General features: G+C 52.1%; 5 protein-coding genes across 6 annotated transcripts; 3 read left to right on the top strand and 2 right to left on the bottom strand.

The window, feature by feature from the left end:
- Nucleotides 1–920: 920 nt before the first annotated feature.
- PV06_08147 lies at nt 921–3,593 on the bottom strand. Of its 2 annotated transcripts, XM_016409453.1 has the most exons (4): nt 2,918–3,593; nt 2,764–2,860; nt 2,303–2,491; nt 921–2,234 (listed from the first exon to the last, which is right to left on the bottom strand). In XM_016409453.1, the coding sequence occupies exons 2-4, from the start codon at nt 2,812–2,814 to the stop codon at nt 1,695–1,697; spliced, it is 780 nt and encodes a 259-aa protein (XP_016259761.1). In that variant the 5' UTR covers nt 2,815–2,860; nt 2,918–3,593; the 3' UTR covers nt 921–1,694. The 2 variants fall into 2 exon arrangements, with proteins under 2 accessions (XP_016259761.1, XP_016259762.1); XM_016409454.1 differs by lacking the exons at nt 2,764–2,860; nt 2,918–3,593 and having other exon boundaries at nt 2,303–2,586.
- Nucleotides 3,594–6,966: 3,373 nt separating this feature from the next.
- Nucleotides 6,967–8,545, top strand: PV06_08146 (uncharacterized protein). The gene has a single exon (XM_016409452.1). The coding sequence runs from the start codon at nt 7,068–7,070 to the stop codon at nt 7,704–7,706; it is 639 nt and encodes a 212-aa protein (XP_016259760.1). The 5' UTR covers nt 6,967–7,067; the 3' UTR covers nt 7,707–8,545.
- Nucleotides 8,546–8,941: 396 nt separating this feature from the next.
- Nucleotides 8,942–10,990, bottom strand: PV06_08145 (uncharacterized protein). Its single transcript, XM_016409451.1, has 2 exons — nt 10,474–10,990; nt 8,942–10,405 (listed from the first exon to the last, which is right to left on the bottom strand). The coding sequence occupies exons 1-2, from the start codon at nt 10,878–10,880 to the stop codon at nt 9,235–9,237; spliced, it is 1,578 nt and encodes a 525-aa protein (XP_016259759.1). The 5' UTR covers nt 10,881–10,990; the 3' UTR covers nt 8,942–9,234.
- Nucleotides 10,991–13,280: 2,290 nt separating this feature from the next.
- PV06_08144 (uncharacterized protein) lies at nt 13,281–15,101 on the top strand (the record flags this gene model as incomplete). Its single annotated transcript, XM_016409450.1, has 1 exon — nt 13,281–15,101. The coding sequence occupies one exon, from the start codon at nt 13,281–13,283 to the stop codon at nt 15,099–15,101; it is 1,821 nt and encodes a 606-aa protein (XP_016259758.1).
- A 595-nt stretch (nt 15,102–15,696) lies between these two features.
- Nucleotides 15,697–17,707, top strand: PV06_08143 (uncharacterized protein). Its single transcript, XM_016409449.1, has one exon. The coding sequence runs from the start codon at nt 15,729–15,731 to the stop codon at nt 16,941–16,943; it is 1,215 nt and encodes a 404-aa protein (XP_016259757.1). The 5' UTR covers nt 15,697–15,728; the 3' UTR covers nt 16,944–17,707.
- Nucleotides 17,708–17,738: the final 31 nt, after the last annotated feature.

The following is a 17,738-nucleotide window of genomic DNA, read 5'->3' as shown; positions in this document are numbered from 1 at the left end:
CCGTCAACGAAATGAACTTTTTTTGCTTCAGCCTTGTTCGGCGGTGGCCAGGAAAAACGAAATCGGGGTTTACGCTCCAGTACGACAATGAGGCTTATCACTCGGGTATGTAATCAGGTACGGAGGGGGGAGGTTACGGAGTAGTAGGAGTAGTAGTAGTAGTACACTAGATGAGAAAAGATGGCAAAGTTTCTCGAAAGCGATACAACTCTCCTTCTCTCTCTCCCCCGTCCGCCGATTCATCACTTGCTTTGGACCCCCAAAGGAACCCCCCCCCCCGATCGGAGGTTTGAAGGAATTAATTCCTTTGTACTACTAGTAGTACGGAGTACTCCGTAGACCCTACATACTGTACTCCGTAGGTACATTACAATTTTGCCTCGTCCGCGTGCAAGTATTGAAGGAGTTTCACCCTTGATTATCGTTTTCTTTTGTTTGGAACAGGTGGATTGGTTTTTGCTTTTCCCATCACCTGTGTGTGACATTGGTTAGACGAGGGCCAGGCAATGGGATTCCTTTCGCAGCAGCGAAATCCGACCTTTTCCAGACTCTCTCTACCTCTGGTAACTTGTCCACCTGATTTTCCAGGTTTGACACAAAACAAAGCCCTACAACCACCTCATTCTTGTACTCCGCACGATGACAACCTCACTCGATTCTTGTTCTGTTTTCACGAGGGTTCGATGATGAATCTGCATGAGGAATGATTGCAGAGTGTAATAAACTCGGCGCAAGTATCATCGGTAAGATTCTATAGAGACCAGGAGAATGAAGGTAACCCCAAAAAAGGGCAAAAGGGCAAAAGGGCAAAAGGGGAGAGAGACAATCGAAACACCCGTCATGGATGGAATACTCACCAACCGACCGATTCTCCCACAACTCCATAATACTTGGTATTATGATCATGTCGGGCAAGATATGTTGTTCAAAGTTGTCAACATTTTCAATCAATCCATCAGTGGCTTGATCATCAGGAGTAGATACACCGATTTACAATTAACCTCCCTGTTTCCAAGAACCCCCCTCCTGGCAAGGTTGCCTGCCCCTTTGAAGCAAATCATTCGGCAATCGTATCAACTCTTTTTCTCCAGAACTTCGTCCCATATTCCTTCGGATTCCAAAGTTAGACCCATCTCGACAATCCAACGTGGCCGCGGTCTTGGGTTGACCTCACCATTAGATCTGCACATTAAAAACAAAAAAGAATTCCAAGGCATTGAAAGAAAAATAGGAAAACTACCTTCTGGCAAAGGTGGACGGAGAGGTTGTGTATTCTCGCGATGTTCATTATCACTCCGTGCTCCGTACTCCGTACTTCTTCCTCCAATAGAGAATCCACCATGAAACGAAGAACCGACCAAAACGCCGTCAAGCCAGCCCACCCAGCCAGCGATAGCCACATTACTGCATCGCGATTACCTGGCAACGCTAGGCCAAAAACATTTCCCGAAACCTTTTGGCGCCAATCGTAGAGGGTTGTTTCCTTTCATAATTTATGTTGTTCTGTGCGTGTGCATGTGTGGGTATCAATCGATATGTCGGTGACAACATGGAGAGTAAAAGAGCAGCCGAGTCCCTCCCTTTGGTGTGAGGTTGAGGGCGCGCCCTCAGTACGTAGGTGGACGATGTGCATGGTGTGTGCGTAATATGTACTGTGATGGAGCTAGGAATTCTCCAGCATGTCATGACCCGAATCATTGCTGCGGTTCTTGCGATAGCCGTGGCTTCTTTGCAGGATGGTCTGCCTCATCGCGTTCCTGTAGCTGCCTTTCCAACTCTTCTACTTTTCGTTTCAGGTCATCCCGCTCTCGAACGGCACTGTCGCGCTCGCGACGCAGATTGTTCTCGTTGTCCGAGTAGAAGCCATTGATGACTTCTAGCTCCGACACGCGCGTGCGCAGGTTGGTGTTGACGGCGACGAGTTGTTCGTAAGTCATCGACTCGGAGCGGTCCGCGGTCAATGCAGCTGCGCTGGGGGACGGTTGGCTGAGTGAGTGGACGCCGGGGAGAATAGGGGATGCATTGCTGTGGTCGGCCGCAGCAGAGGCGCCATCGAACATGTGCTGAGGAGCAATGTTGGGGTCGTGCTGAGCTCCTGGTGTACCTGTCCGTGAGACGGGGGAGTGTGATCGGTCCGAAGGTGCAGTTGTGGCCATCTGTGAGACACGGCGGTGTAGACTGAAGCCATTGGGGGCGGATACTTCAGTGATGGGCGCAGAGGCACCATTTTCGTACTGCTTGAGGTCAGTCTATCCGATACGGAGTCTCTTTATTTTCTTGGGGGGAAAGCAGCTTGGCGCACCTTCTTCTTGGGCAGCGCAGTGGTCGTCTTGACCCTGTTGCGACTCTTGATTACATCCGTCTTCAGACTGATTGGACGGGGACGGCCGTGCAACTTGAGGAAAAGTCCGCAGGCATTGCACAGGACCGAACCGGCTTCGTCGCGTCGCCATAGAGGAGTGGTGGAAGTCTGGCAGTTCTGACATACTGGCTGTGAAAAGGGGAGAGTCTGGTCAGCACTGGGTAATGAGGCAGCCATGGTCGGTGGTGAGGACGGGAGATGGGAAAATCGAAAGTTTGTTATCGAAGGCAGAGACGATAAGATAAAGATAAGAGAATTCAAACTTGGTGGTGGTGCTGAATGTAACCAAAAACGAAATCAAGCGAAAAAGACCCGATCGACGGCCGAAATAGGCTTGGCGCCATTTTGCACGGTGGCAGGTAAATCAAGAGGGGAAAGAAAAGAGGTCGAGTTTCTCTTACCGGTGCGCTTCCTGCCATCCCTGCAATTCCTGGTGTTGGCACCGGGGGCATCAGGCCATAATGAGCCAGTGGTGATCCATGACTGCCCGAGAATGACCTGTATGGAATATCAACACATTATTTCTGCCCAACGTTTTGAGGGTGTCCTGCATACCTCAACGGTGGCCCATTTGCCAGCGATGTCAGTGACGAAAGCCCAGGTAGATTCGGCCGTGGCTCTGAATGGTAGCCTCGTCCCAGACTCAGACTGGCGCTGCGTGTGTGGAATTGAGGATCGTGTAGGAAGAGGTGGCTCGAATTCGGTAGTGTCGTGGACGATGGTCGTGAGATGTCCTTCCCGTAATAAGCAGACTGCGGCAGAGGCGAATGTGGCCTTTCCCCTTCTCTTCTACTCGTGCTGCTGTACTCGTCCAATCCTGCTTCCTTCAATGGTGTCGATGGCGGTCGGTAGGTAGAATCGATGGCAGAGGCTCGAAAGAGCGGCGGTGCAACTGCGGAAGCCGTGTTGGGCGATGGTTTAAAAGACCAGTACCGTGGTCTCGTCGGGGTGAACCAAATGAGTGGACGCCTCTTGTATCAGAGGCAAAAAAAGAAAGAAAAAAGAGGATCGGTGGTTGTGTGCGTCAAGGAAACCAAACAGAAGCCAAAAGAGTGAGAATGTGTACAGAAGTGCCAACAAGCCAACCAAAAAAAAAGAGTGTGTATGTACGGAGTACTGTATGAATGAAACAACGAACGTGATGAATAGATGAATGAATGTATCGATAATATGAAAAGACAATCGATACCTCGATACGAGGGGAGCCTTGAGGCTTTTGCTGTTACCCAATCCAATTCCAGAGTCAAAGGGGCCTGTCCTTGTGAGCAGCACGATACAATATTGGACTCCGCCCGTCAGCCTAACAGCTGAGTGTCTAATTGCGTCTTGTCCGAGCTTGGACGCGTCTGTTGAGATGAGGTTTGTGCGGATACTGGGTGACAATCATAGATTGATGTTAATTTGTAGCTGCTAGAATCGGTGTACTCCATCTGCAAAGTAAGGAGGTTAGAATCCCTAATGCAGGGAGTACACGCGCGTTGAAAAGATTTTTTTACACTCCCCAGTAGAGCGCCCACTGGATCATACTGTACGCCAGTTGTACCTCGAATCCAGCAATTGTCCACGCGTTGATTCGGTGGTTGAGGTAAATCTGGGGAAGTAAAAGAGATTGTCCAATCTCACGGTGGAGGTCCGAATTCCGACGCGCCCCCTTTTTTCTACCACGGCGGTTATTACGGACGTCTGACCTGTAACCAAGATTAGAAGAGAACGGCTTCACCCGCCCGCAGTCAAAGGACGGAGTGTGTTATCTTGTTATCTGGGAATTGGTTTGACAGCAACGACACCAGCTGCAAATCTACCAGACCGTCATGACACGTCGTGCGATGGGATTGCTTCCATACCACGTCCATATAAACGTGTCGATAGAACAGCAGATGTGACAGCTGTCATCATCTTTATCCGTTTTCGCTTATTTCGAGATCGTCTGCCTCTCTGCACTTGGCACAACCGTGCGTCGAAACTGACATACAAGTATTTTGTATAACCGCCGACCGTTTGAAGTCATGATGATTGTTCATTATACTGAGAAATGGTGCACAGAGCACCGAGATTGAGTAAAACGGCCTCTCCCCGTAGCTGAGAAGAGATACAGCCACTTCATATCAGCAACACGGGCCTCGGCCGTCAACTTAATGGGCAACCGAGACTACATATCAATGCACTACCAAGAAAGACGCCTTCGGAACATCCTTGACATGTGTGCTGCTATTTGGCACATTCCATCGCGGATGGGCTTGATTGACCATCCAACAGCAAGTAGCTGATCCAGCTCATATGGATCCTTGCAACAGTTGAGCTCGCAACAACAACATCTCTCCATAATTATCGGCAATGGACAAGTCAAGATCGAGGTCAGGCGCAGTTCGACGACTTTGGAGACACATGTTCGGTAGTCCAAGCCATGCAACGATCTGCCTGGAATTGTTCCTTGCGTTGACATCGGGCTTTGCAGCGTATTGCTACAGAGTGTAGCAGCGATTTCCATTCCTCACGCTGCTAGCAGAATGAACAGCTGTATCACTATCTCTTACCTGAAGCACGCGTTGAGGGCAAAGGGAAGAATCTTTCTCCGATGTTAGTCCCAGCGTGCTTAATAAGCAGAACACCATACGGAGTACATGTGTCGAATTCTTTCCTAGGACTACGAGGTTCAAAGCAGTCTTGCCGCCAACATACACTTTATTGATATCTAGGGGGAACAGCACAAAGTATAGGCAGATCTCAGGACATTCGATGCCATATTCCACCCCTACACATGATTGCCCTCTCACCGAACTTCCATTAGCCATATAGCTACCTACCACTTCGGGGCGGAATTGGATTTTGTCACGACTATGCGTTTGAAATGATAGAATTCAGTACGAAGGAGGGCTAAAACTAGGTGTTAAGGCCGCAGCGCAGTGTTATGTGATGTGCTCGCAGGCTGAGGCACTTCCCGAATAGGACTAGTGTAACAAATAAACAGCACTAGTCACATGATCAGGATCCTGACAGAATTCTGGATCACATCACAACGACTTTGTCCTTCAGGAGAGAGAATCAGAGCAGTTCACAACGTTATGGTGTCTTTCTACGCGACCCAGGCTCATGCTCGGGTATCTTAGAAGCACAAGGCGCCACCATCAACTCTTAGATCTGACCCGGTGATATATCTGCCGGCTCTTCTGCTGCTCAGAAGAACAACTGGACCAGTAATCTCCTCAATGTCTCCCATACGGCCCATAGGGCAACGACTGGCCCAGACGTCCCTGATCGGCTGCAGAGTGTCGCCCGCGTTGAGTACCGTGTCCATATAACCGGGAGAGATGGAATTTACACGAATACCGTGTACTGCCCATTCAGCTGCCAGGTTCTTTCCCATAGTAGTCACGGCGCTCTTGCTGACATTATAGGCTAACTGGGGTTGAGGATAGTTTGTTGAATGAGCCGATATCGATGCCGTAAACAGGATAGAGCCCCCCTTCTTGCCATCGATCATGTGTTTGGCAGCAGCTTGGGCGCATAGGAAAGACCCCGTCAAGTTGACGTCAACGACTTTGCGGAATTGGCTGGCCGTTGCCAATATCGAGTGAACGCAACCAACGATACCGGCAAAACAGCACAAGACATCGATACTTCCCATCAAATCCCGAGCTTCTTGGAATGCCTTCTCCACGGCGGTTTCCGAGGTAACATCCACGTGGACTGCATGGATTGGGATTGTGGGAAACTCCAGCTTGAGGTCGGAGATGGCATTCGCAGAGTTGTCAATCGTTGGTTGGAGGTCCATCAAAGTCAAACTGCTTGCCCCATGCTCCAGGAGCGCTCGAGCAGAGGCCAACGCCAGCGTGCCGGCGCCACCGGTAAAAATGGCATTGCCCTCGATCTTGAAGCGAGCTGCCGCCCTCTCGGCCGGAGACGCTTCTGACGCTACCGGTGGTAAAGGCGCAGTCAGAGGACTGTCGGATACCGATAGAGTCATGGTCGGAATGACCCTGGAAGTCAGAGACGCCCTCTCATCTTGGGAGGCTACCGGCACTGCCGAAGGGGTAGAATTGTCGCCCATGGCGAAATCGGTCTGTTGGAAGGATGGTTCACTTGTGGTGTTTGTGTGTCCAGATTGTCGGAGAGAACCCTTTGGTCAGTGAAGGCCCGGCGAGAATGTATGTTAGATAGGACGTGGAATGCGGCACTTGAAAACTAAGAAACAACAATGGGCATCTTTAAATAAGAATTATGTTGCATATGGGAGGCGAGAAAAGTGGACCGAAGATAGAGGCATCGGAGCACAGAGGCCCGATAGATGTCACTGTTCAGAGAGTTGATTGCATCATTAGCAACGAGACAACACTGTCCCTATGCGCAGAAGACACTGGAAGTGTTGGCAGTTCAATCAGACCAGGACACCGCGATGAATTGTCTGGGTCAGGATGAGGTCCATAGCGTAAACGACACGTAGAGATTGTTGTACTCCCAGAGGGACAATTCGGCGGTGGTGCTCTCCTCGGGAAACCTTCCGCTCGGCGAAGGATGCCCCGGAGCCCGGAATTAAGTAGATCCCCCCCGCATACTCTAAATTTTTCAGTGAGAAAATCACATGTGACTTAGCACTTGTACTGTGATTTTTTTTGGGTCGAGACTGCGGCTTTCTGCTACCATCCAGCAGCCAACTATTACTACCCGACGATAGAATCCGGTCGGTCCTGGATCAACGGCAGCAGCCATGTCAACAGTAAACGCCATCGCTCCCCAGGCAGTAGCGCAGCTTGATCTCTCGAAACTTTCCTCGCAGATCGATCTGCTCGTCGCCCTCCACCTTTGGTCGTGGCCTGCACTGACTTTGGCTATTCAGAATGCCTGGGGCGGGTCAGCGCAAGTCTCCAACGACAAAAGAGACTGGATGGCGGGTGCTGTGTCCGAGCTCTTGACCTCTACTCCTCCGCAACTCGCAGATGTGGGTGATTTGGAGGAAGTCCTTCTCCAAGTCATGCTCGACGAGTTCGAAATTGTCGTTGATGACGGGACTGCCGAAGATGTAGCACGTAGCATCTGGTCTGGCGCCACCAAGCTCCGAAATGGTGACCTTGCAGAGCTGAACGAACTATACGTCAAGTGGCAAGAAAAACAGCAGAAGGGCGGTGACAGGGTTGTTGCCGTGGTACGAGGCGAAGACAAAGATCAGGACACTGATTGGGACGAGGACGATGAAGAGGAAGAGGAATGGAATGGATTCGCAGACAGCCCAGATGTCGACATGGACGAGGCTCCCCCTCTGAATGGTGCCAGAATGCCGAAACAAAAGATGGAACCCGAGGTCGATGAAGATGGATTCACCAAGGTCGTCGGCAAGAAGAAGAGATGATGAGTTGGCTCACTTTTCGGCCATATTTTGAACAGTGAGCAACTAATCTACGTCCTCTGGGAATACCTTGCCGTATTCTGTGACGTGCGGTGCAAGAATCCGGAATACTCCTCTTGGGTGGCTACCACTCACGGCGCACCCAAAACGATATCATGTCACGCTCGATCGTCCTGCCGGCTCTCTATCAGGCCAAGGCTCTCATCTTCAGCCCTTCGGTCCTTTGACCACACTCTGACGGCACAGTGACACCCTCATCTTCCTCTTCTACTCGCCTTGTTCCGTGTCCTTGTGTGCACAGTAGTCGGCTTGTGCTAGGTAGGAGAACATACCGTGTACAAAAACTGTGATGAGTAGGATGCCGGTGATTGGATGAACTGACGCTTCATTCCCACGGGCACCAAAATCAAACCAAATCATCTACTTTGACATGCTCGTCAGCACCGTTGAGTGTGCAAAGCAAGGGTGGTGCCTTTTTTTGGCCAGAAGTGAAGGCATCAGGATCTGGTCAATTGTTACCTTTCTGATCGATGACTCTTTCAAAGAGAAAGATAATGTCGGGAACACAAGGACGACCAGTTGAAGGACTCCTGGTTGAAGTGAGAAGCTTTGCGAAGAAGCACCCTCACAAGAAATCATGATAGTACTCATAGATGTGCCCCGCCGGGCCTGCCTTCATTTGGTGGCGACTGAGAGAGGCACATTGCGAACGAACATAAGGGGTCAGGACAGACCATTTTTCGGTGTGTTTATGAAATTCTTCCGGTAGAGAGAGCCCATAGTGGATTTGGGGGGACTTTACAATAATTATACAGCAAGACATGGGAGATTTTCCCTTCCTGGCTTTCCTTGCCTTGGGGTAGTAAGTCCGAGCATGGACTATGTTATACCTGGGTATCTAGTATTCATGTCGATGCGGTACCGGGTCAAAGCAGACAGACATGACTTCGAGAATGTCCAATCACACTCGGCACTACAGCATTGAACTTTGAAAAGTCGGCGGCCGGCCCGTCGGTGAGCGAGGCATCTTGAGATAGATACAGTGGAGGAGCGTGTTCTGGCACCACTGTTACGACTCTGGCCAGATTGAATCATCAGGATCCCACAACACTTACCTATGGTCCCATTGACAGAGATTCGGGTACGAGTCACCGCAGTCGGAGTTGAAGAGAAGTTTTAGTGTGCTAGATTTTACATACCAAGCATCATATCAAGCGATTAGAAACTAGGCATGTGGACGGACACTTGAGGACAGACTCTCTCATCCCTCAGACCAAACCTCGGTCAAGGTTATGAAAAAAGATCTGCCACATCTGGTCGGAGGGTCTTCTCGTTTCCACCTTCCATTCAATCTGGTAGCCCTCCCCTTCATCATGCAAGGGCGCCAATGTATTTCGAACAATCCGTCCGGTCCCTCGGCTAGCCGCACGATGAATTCCGCGACCTACACATCATACCCCATTTCACACGGATCCGTTGGACCCCCGACTTTCATCTCTCTCTCTCCCACACACACATAAATTGGTCCTTTTCAAGCAACCTCTTGCTGCTTGACGGCCTTCTCGTCATGTTCATTCTCACTTGATTCTCCATGGGCCACGTCAGAAGCCTGTTGGTGGCGGAGATCCCGGTGAGTCACTTCCGCCATGTCCGCATCGTGCTCGACATTCAGATTGCGCCCTCTCTTCTCGGGCCCCACGAAAGTGATGATGATCAGATAGGCATACACGCAGCCCATGAATATGCAAATGACCTTCCCGTAGTTGTATCGCTTGATCGTCTTGCCGTCCTTAATGATCGGGTCAAGAGGGAAACGTTCGCCGATCGTCGACTCGATCGTCGATGACGCCGACGAGGCAAGATTGCCAAGCTGATACGAAGTTCCCACGACGAAGGTGCGCAAGGATCCGGGCGACAATTCCATCAGGTGAATTGGGATCACACCCCACGCACCCTGGACGCAGAACTGCTCGAAGAATGCGGCAGCCATGATCGCTTTCGACGACGTGAACGTGTATGGATACAAGAGCGCACCTCCAACGACGCAGACGACGATGATGCTGAGTCGTCGGCCAAATATCTGCGAACAGTATCCCACCACAGTGCCACCGGTCATGGCTCCGAGATTGGCGACAACCATGGTGACCGTCGTGGCATCCGCGGAGAATTTGAATTGATTTCCGAGCATGGTCGGGTAGAGATCTTGACTGCCGTGGCTCGAGAAGTTCATCCCGCTCATGAGAAGGACCAGGTAGACAAGTAGCAGCCAGTGGCGTTTGAGGGCGACTCGACCTTCGGATATAAAAGTGCCAGCGAGGCTACCCTGCTGGTGGCGGATCGCTTGGCGAGCGCGGAATGTGTTGGTTTCAGGCAGACACAAACGGAAAAGGATTATGAGGATGGGCGGACATGCACCGAACCAAAAGAGGGGCCTCCAGCCGTGGGAAGTGGTGTTTACAAGTGCGCGGGCGAAGGCTGCGGCGAGGAGGTAGCCGAACGCGTAGCCCTGCTGCAGCATGCCAGAAATGATACCACGAGCAGCGTCAGGACAATCCTCCAGTGCTGTAGCTGCGGCATTTCCGTACAGACCCCCCATTGCTATGCCAAACAAGGCCCGGACCGCCAAAAACTGGCCATACGTCTGGGTGAAGCCAGTACCGAGCTCCAGGGCGACAAACAGAACATTGTTGATTATGAATGGCCTGTGTCACATACATGTGAGGTTAGTGAATGATTTCCACAGCAAAAGGATTTTTTACTTGACTCTTACCATTTGCGGCCATATCGATCGGCGGCGATACCAAAAATGGCCGACCCGAGGGACCGGAACATCAGGACCAAAGTAATGCCCCAGGTGATGTCAAGGTTGGATTTATCAAAGGTTTCGGCAAGATCTGATACTGTCAAAGAGACGGTGAAGAAGTCAAACGCATCCCACGACCAGGCGAAAAAGGCCACCAAGAAAAATAGCCACTGCTGAGTGTTGAGCATCGCCAGGAGCTTGAAAGGATTCGGGGCCTTGGCCATCGGTGGCTTCAGGGTGGTGAATCGAGTGGCTGCATATCTGCCAATAGACATGTGCTCTTGTGGCGATTCCTCAGATTCGTAGCGTTGGTCCCCTCGCATTTTACTGTCGTAGGGCGGGTTTGCGCCAGGCTGGATGTCAACGTTGGCCATTGTGAGAATAGTCCGTGTGATACAGCGGGCACCGGCAACAAGACCTCAACTGAGCGAAGAATTTATGACCTCGTCTGCAGATTTGGAGACGAGTCGAAGCGGTAGACGGTGGAATCGAACGCGGGACAAGTCAGGCTTTTAAGGGCGATTTGAAAATGGAGGGTGATCAGAAGAGCAGGGATATTCAGTGCCCTCGTGTCTTCTGGCGGCAAATGCAGTAGCCGTGATGGAGTGACCATGGTGGTGTGTTCCAGGGAATCGCACACGATAAAAGCATTGGTCGGTGCTGGTGTCGGCTTCTGAATGTGACATGCGACTCTGGAGAAGGCCCTCTTCGGTAGGCCAGATTGAGGGAGGCTGCGGGGGTGCAAGGCAAGGATCTGTATACAACAACGAATGACAGCACACCGACGGGCGGCCGGACCATGATCAAGAGGTAACATTGCGGCGATCATCCCGTCGACGGTGGCGCTACATTTTCGGAGCATACAGGAATCTCTTTCGACGTTGTTTATCGTGCTTGCATACTCTTGTGCAAGGCCCGACGAGAACGAGTCGGAATAGCCCAGGTCCTCAGTGGAACAGAACAGCGAACATTCTCTTGAGCTTCCATGGCATTGCTGAGTTCGGAGAGTCAATGCGAGTTGATGGAATTCTGTTGAGGAGATTGATGGTCCAAGCCTGACCGGCGAGGTCGGTGATCGATACCGCTGGGCCCTTGCTCCCTCCTTGGCTACACTTGGCCTGCGTGAGTGGCTTGACAAGTACCAGTAAGAAGGCGACACAGGTATGCCTTTAAGACCAGGGAGCCTAGGCATCAACCTATCACTGACCTTTGACGGCGGTGGGTTCAAGCTTAGGCGTGCTTGGAGCCCGAACAAGATCAACGCAAGCCTCCACAAGCATTTCCCACCTAACTCAAGGCCCAGGAATCCTCTGCCGGGGGTTTCAGAGCTTAAGCAAACACACCACAAACCAGGTTTCCTGCATATACCTGTGGCTTACCTTGATACCTCGCCATATTTCAAGTCTAGGGGAGCCCGGATCATTCCATATTGTCCCGCATCTCATCAACTGTTGAGGAAGATTGCGCGCAGCAATTAAGGCGTGATTCTCAACAGTCGACACACACATATACACATCTTGGCGTTGGCCGAAGTCCCCAGCAGGGGGGATCTCCTCTTCTCAGATGGAGCGAGACACCACTCATATCGCGGAGAGGTTGCGAGACTTATCTCGACTTATAGGCGCCGACACAGGTCTCGCAAACAAGCTTCATTTTGTGTCCACTGGGAAATTTTGAGTTGAAAAGTTCTCGGTTCTAAGCAGATTGGGCACCACACCACAATCGCTACCAGACGTTCAGGAGTCGAGTCGGGTTAGACTCGAAGTCTGTCCGTTGGCTTTTTCTGGATTCACAATAAGACCCTCGAGGCATATGTTGACTTCGACCTTATTCTTAAAGGCTTTGTCACCACCATGACTTTAGTCGGAGGAGTCTGGTCGGTAAGGATTCTCACACTGTGTCTCGTGGAAGCTTCATCTGAAGGTGCCGAGGAAGCGTTACCGATTGGCTTGAGAAATGGTGAGTGGGTTGAGGCCTTTCAGTCGCAAGTCTGGTACGTAGTAAGTGATGAGAAACCGTGATGGGTTGTGAGAACCTACACAGAAAAAATAAAAAATTCTGCCATCTCTTGAGCATGTTGTACCAGTCGTTGGAATACATATCTCGTTGACATTCCCAGAGCTACTCAGCTCACAGGCCACATTCCCAGTTCAACTGCACTACGATCGACGACATGACTGTAAAAGCCTTCTTAGTAGAGCAGTTTCCCAAACTCGTCGCACGCCTGAGAAGGACAAGATCTGACGAAAATGAAGCCAGGGAGACGACCAAGCATAATACCACCTCAGAGAGTGTGACGTGCGCTGATAACCAAATGGCACCGTTTGTTGTTGGCTTGCTCGGAGACTTCAAGCGCAACAAGGGCGGATCGAGATTCAACGAGGTTCTTGAGTCGCAGAAACCATGCAGCTCAAACAGCACGAGATCACACATAGTGTTTTCCGAGCTGCCTAGCCGTCGGTCCTCGATGGAAGCAAAGAGGACGTCGACCCGACCACCGACACCCTACCCTCAGAATGAGGAGCGCCAGGTCGACAAGGACCCACAATGAGATCCTGCCAGAACCTGCGCCTGCGCTTGCATTGCGCAGAGCGAATCAGATTGACTACAGGCTCCTGCTAGACCAGATCCGAACTATTGTCACTGAAGAGGAAGGGGCCCCCTGGCAAAAGGTTCTGGTTAAATTTCGATCACCGCCTGCGTCTTCTTCCATTTCCTTCCCACGTTCCATCCACTCCTTTCTGTGCAACCACCAGCTGCAATTCTCTGGCAGCATGGATTGGGACGGCCATCAACGGGCTGTGGCCGAGGTCCTGGCCACCATGCAACAGGCGGTCGTCGGCGTTCTCGTCGACACCCACTTTATCCTCCACGGCAAACACATTGCCATCATGTCGCTGGCGGAGGGCACCGGCCAGCAAGACGGGTACGTTGAGCAGTACCGGAAACTTGCCATGAACATCGAAAAGCTCGATGCAACCGTCCTTGCTCTTCACGAGCACCTGCTTGTCCATCTCCCCGTCTCTTCCAGACAACGTCCTCGGCAAGACCAAGCAAGCATGGACGAACATTTTCTGGTCTTGATGACTGAGAAGGTTGGAGACAGCCTTCCCAAGTTGGCGGCCGACCTGGACAGCTGGTTCCATGACTTCGCTGAAGTCACAACAAAACAATTGGCAATCACGGTCCGTTGGAAACTTGCTCTCGGGTGGAAGTTTGATTCCAAGCGGTTTATTCTCAAGATGAGGGCAAAAGGTTTACGAAAACGCATCTTTGAAACCACAGGAGTATTGGAAGACCTATTGGTGAAGGATAGAAATCGTCGACACCACCTTGCCTCCGCAGGCTATCCAGAGGGTTCTTTACCAAATCTTTCCCAGCCAAATGGTCCCCTACCAAATGATCTCCTACCAAACGGTCCTCTACTGAACAGTTCTCTGCCACATGGTCGCCTGCCAGATGGTCGCCTATCAGATGCTGCTCTACCATACAGTCCTCTACCACAGAGTCTCTCACTAAACAATCTCCTACCACGTAGTCGCCTACAAGACGATCCCGTTCAACATGGTCGCTTGTCACATAGTCGTCTGGCAGATGATCCTTTACCAGCTAGTCGCGTGTCACCACTCTTATCAAAACTTCTCCAATCAAGAGGTCTTCTACCAAACGGTCTTCTACAGAATGATTCCCTACCACATGGTGGCCTGGCAGATGATTCTTCACCAGCTAGTCGTGTGTCACCACTCTTATCAAAACTTCTCCAATCAAGAGGTCTCCTACCAAACAATCTTCCGCCAAACAGTCATCTACCACATGGTCGCCTTCCAGATGATCCGCGGCCGAATGGTCACCCTTATAGCCCATGGCTACACTCTACTATGGCAGTCAGTGCGGATCCGGTCTCTGCAGACGTTCCCTCAGCTAATCGAGCCATAATACCTCCTATCTCGACTTCAGAGGTTCCACGCTCTATCCTTGGTAAATCCAGAGCTACCGGAGAATTATCTTTGCCACAATCATCATCAACATCATCGTCTGTTGATTTCGATTTGCACAATCTCCGAGAATTGAGCAGGAAGCCTCGTCCACCAACAGTTGATAGAACCGATGTGCTACCGCTAGACGAAGAAAAATCTCCTCGACCCTTTTCAAGATTCTTCCGTTTGCCATTGACGCCAAGGAAGCCACGAGGACCGGATCCATCTGCTTGGAACACGTCCTGGCGTTCCCGTTCTGAGGACTCAATTGAATCGCCCATACCAGGCAGAACGCGGCTAGGCAACTCTGCTAATCTGAAGCCTATTGGTAGTCTCCATCATCCAAGAGATGCAGAGGACCCTAGCCCTAGCCCCGCTCGCCTCAGCCCACCGTCACTTCAAGATAACGACTGGCTTTACCCAAATTCAGATGATATTGGACTTCCATTACCTGAATCTGCAGCACCGCGACCACTCTCGCTAGAAGATCGAGAGTGGCTGTATTCAGCATTCGACGAAGACCAGTATGATCAGACGTACGATCCCGATGTCCCGTTTCGCCAGCTGTCGCCTATGCCCATCTCGGAGGCAGCAAGAAGCTACGCAAGTCTTCCTTGATCGACAGTGCGCATACCTGTCAAGACAAGCAATTGGCCGATTTCACGGTGTGGATGTACTCGTCGACTGGTATGCTTGAGGCGTCGGCGAGTATTGTACTGTGAGGACTATCACACTTTCGCTTTTGTATTCTTCCAGGTTCTGTAGAGCTTTGTGTCAACGGTCCCTCTATGGGCTGAGGTTGCCATCTTGCGAAGATGATGTCAACGCTGGTACTATGGTAGACGTCTAGGCACACCGATTCCTCCTCTAGTACTACCCACACCTCTTAATTTACACAGACGCTGAAGTAGAGAATAGACAAGATTGAATTGACCTTTTGCTTGTTTTGTACATGTGGATGCCCTGCGACTCTTGATGCCTTGATATTTTGATTGCATGGAAAGACTATACTCTTGAAAGCGTCGAGATACTCATACTCGATAACCTCCCTCCATACACACTCCCTCCCGACAAGGCTTTACCGAGGAGGATTTAGAGGTATTTGGCGTGTTTGTTTCGCTGACGTCACTTCCACAATGCTCTCGATACTTTGTTACTCTATTGATTCTTACCACGGTCTCTTTCTCGGGTCTTCATCACACCCCCTTCTTTACTCGAAACCCTGCATGATCATCTGGACCCGGTATGTCTTCCAACCACTTCGGTGTGACATGGCGAAAGGCTCTCGTATCTTTGCCGCGACTCGTCCCCGATTTCGTCTTGCACTGGACGTCGCCCGAGGGCCCGCACCCCGTCGTCTTCAGCATCCCGTCCCGAGACTCGCATGCAATCCCACTCTACGTCTTCATCCCGCCACGTCGCAATCCACATCACCACCGACCCGCGTCTGAGGGAGCGCATCTCAGAGAGGCATTGCACCCTCCACGAGGCACGGAAGACGAGGAGACGAAGCTGCCCGTCCTCATCGACTTCCACGGCGGGGGCTTCGTCCTCGGGTCCTGCCAGGAGCAGGTGCCGTTCTGCGCCAAGATGTGCCGGGAGCTGGACTGCGTCGTCATCTCCGTCGACTACCGACTCGGCCCGGCCGCGCAGTACCCGGCGGCGCACTTCGACGCCGAGGACGTGGCTCGCGCGGTGCTCGACCCGACCAGCCCCGCGTACGGGGCCCTCCGGGCCGGCATCGGGTCGGCGCTCGAGAGGCAAGAGCGAAAGGGCGTCGTCCTCGACGAGCGGAGGATCGCCCTCTCCGGCTTCAGCTCCGGGGGCAACCTGGCCCTGAACCTGGCCCTGGGCACCAGGGACGACCCGACGGTCCACCGCGACTGGCCCAGCCCGATCCCGTGGGGCCTCGAGGGCCACGTCCCGCTCCTGCTCTTCTACCCGTCCCTCGACACCCGGCTGCTCCCGCACGAGAGGCCCAGGCCCGAGGGCTACGACGCGCCCCCGAGCTTCGCCGAGCGGTGGAGGCTGGAGGCCGAGCTGATGCCGACCTACCTGCCGGCGTCCAAGAGCGGCCACCCCAGGGCGAGCCCGGGCCTGGCGGACCTGAGGGCGCCGGAGGGGGGCGGCGCGGCCGGCCTCCACCCCAAGGCGAAGATCATGCTCGTCCTGCCGCAGTTCGACACGCTCCACCACCAGAGCATCGTCTGGGCGCAGAAGGTCAACGACCAGGGGCGGGGCTCGGACCTGGACGTCGTCGAGGTCAAGGGCGTGATGCACGGATGGACGCAGTTCCCGGACTCGTGGCTGGACGACGACGGCAAGGCGTCCAAGTGGGCCATGTTCGAGAAGGCCAGGACGTTCCTGGACATGTACTGGAACGACGCCGAGGGGAAAGAGGTGGATGTCCAACTCGTCGCCGGCGACGACGGCGACGTCGAGGTGAACTCGGTGACCTAGTTCGCTCGAGCTCCCTCGCCGTCGAAGTCACCCGTGGATCCATCAGCGCTGTCACCACGCCTGTGCGAAAGAACCGACTCCCAAACCCCCCTGAACGCCTCGTGTCACAAAACCCAACGTCCAGGCCTCGTCCCAAAAAATCCCCCCTTCAATCACAGCCTGTCGACCTTCCTTTTTTCAAATCCGACCCAACACTTTCGACATTATCTAATCTCAATGGTATACATTCCGGAGAACAACAATAACAACAACAACCATGGATATGGCGTCCTATGTCGACGTTGTCACTATCATAGGGTTTATGGTGATCATCGCACCTAGCAAGAGCCTTGCCCGCTTGATGGAAATAAAGCGCAGCACCCAAAACCTTTTGCCATCCGTTTTGATCCACAACAAGGAATTTTTTTCCCAAACAGAATGAGAAGAATAACAATAAGCCGAGGTGTCATGGAGTACTACATTTTTACCAAGATGACCACGGCGAGAAACGTCAGAGTCGACACGCTATGGCGGAGATGATTATAGTTACGTACGCGAGTATATCATTCAACTCCTACCTTACCCGAGTCGGATAATAGACAATGTACAATACCATGGGGGCGTGACAGGTATATAAAAAAAAACCACAATACAAAGAGGACTTGCCCAATACTGTACGTGCAATGTAATGTACCTCACGGGGTTTACCAAGGTACCTAGGTACGCCAACCTAGGCCCCAGGGTAACCATTCCCCGTGAGGTAGGATCAGGAATGAGTCCTCGTGACCCCGGGGGGGGGGGGGGGGGGGGGGGGGG

The sequence above is a fragment of the Exophiala oligosperma genome (genome assembly GCF_000835515.1).
Source record: "Exophiala oligosperma strain CBS 72588 unplaced genomic scaffold supercont1.8, whole genome shotgun sequence".
In the NCBI taxonomy this organism is placed as follows: domain Eukaryota; kingdom Fungi; phylum Ascomycota; class Eurotiomycetes; order Chaetothyriales; family Herpotrichiellaceae; genus Exophiala; species Exophiala oligosperma.
The sequence above is the reverse complement of the archived record's forward strand: the minus strand, read 5'-3'. Positions and strand labels throughout refer to the sequence as shown.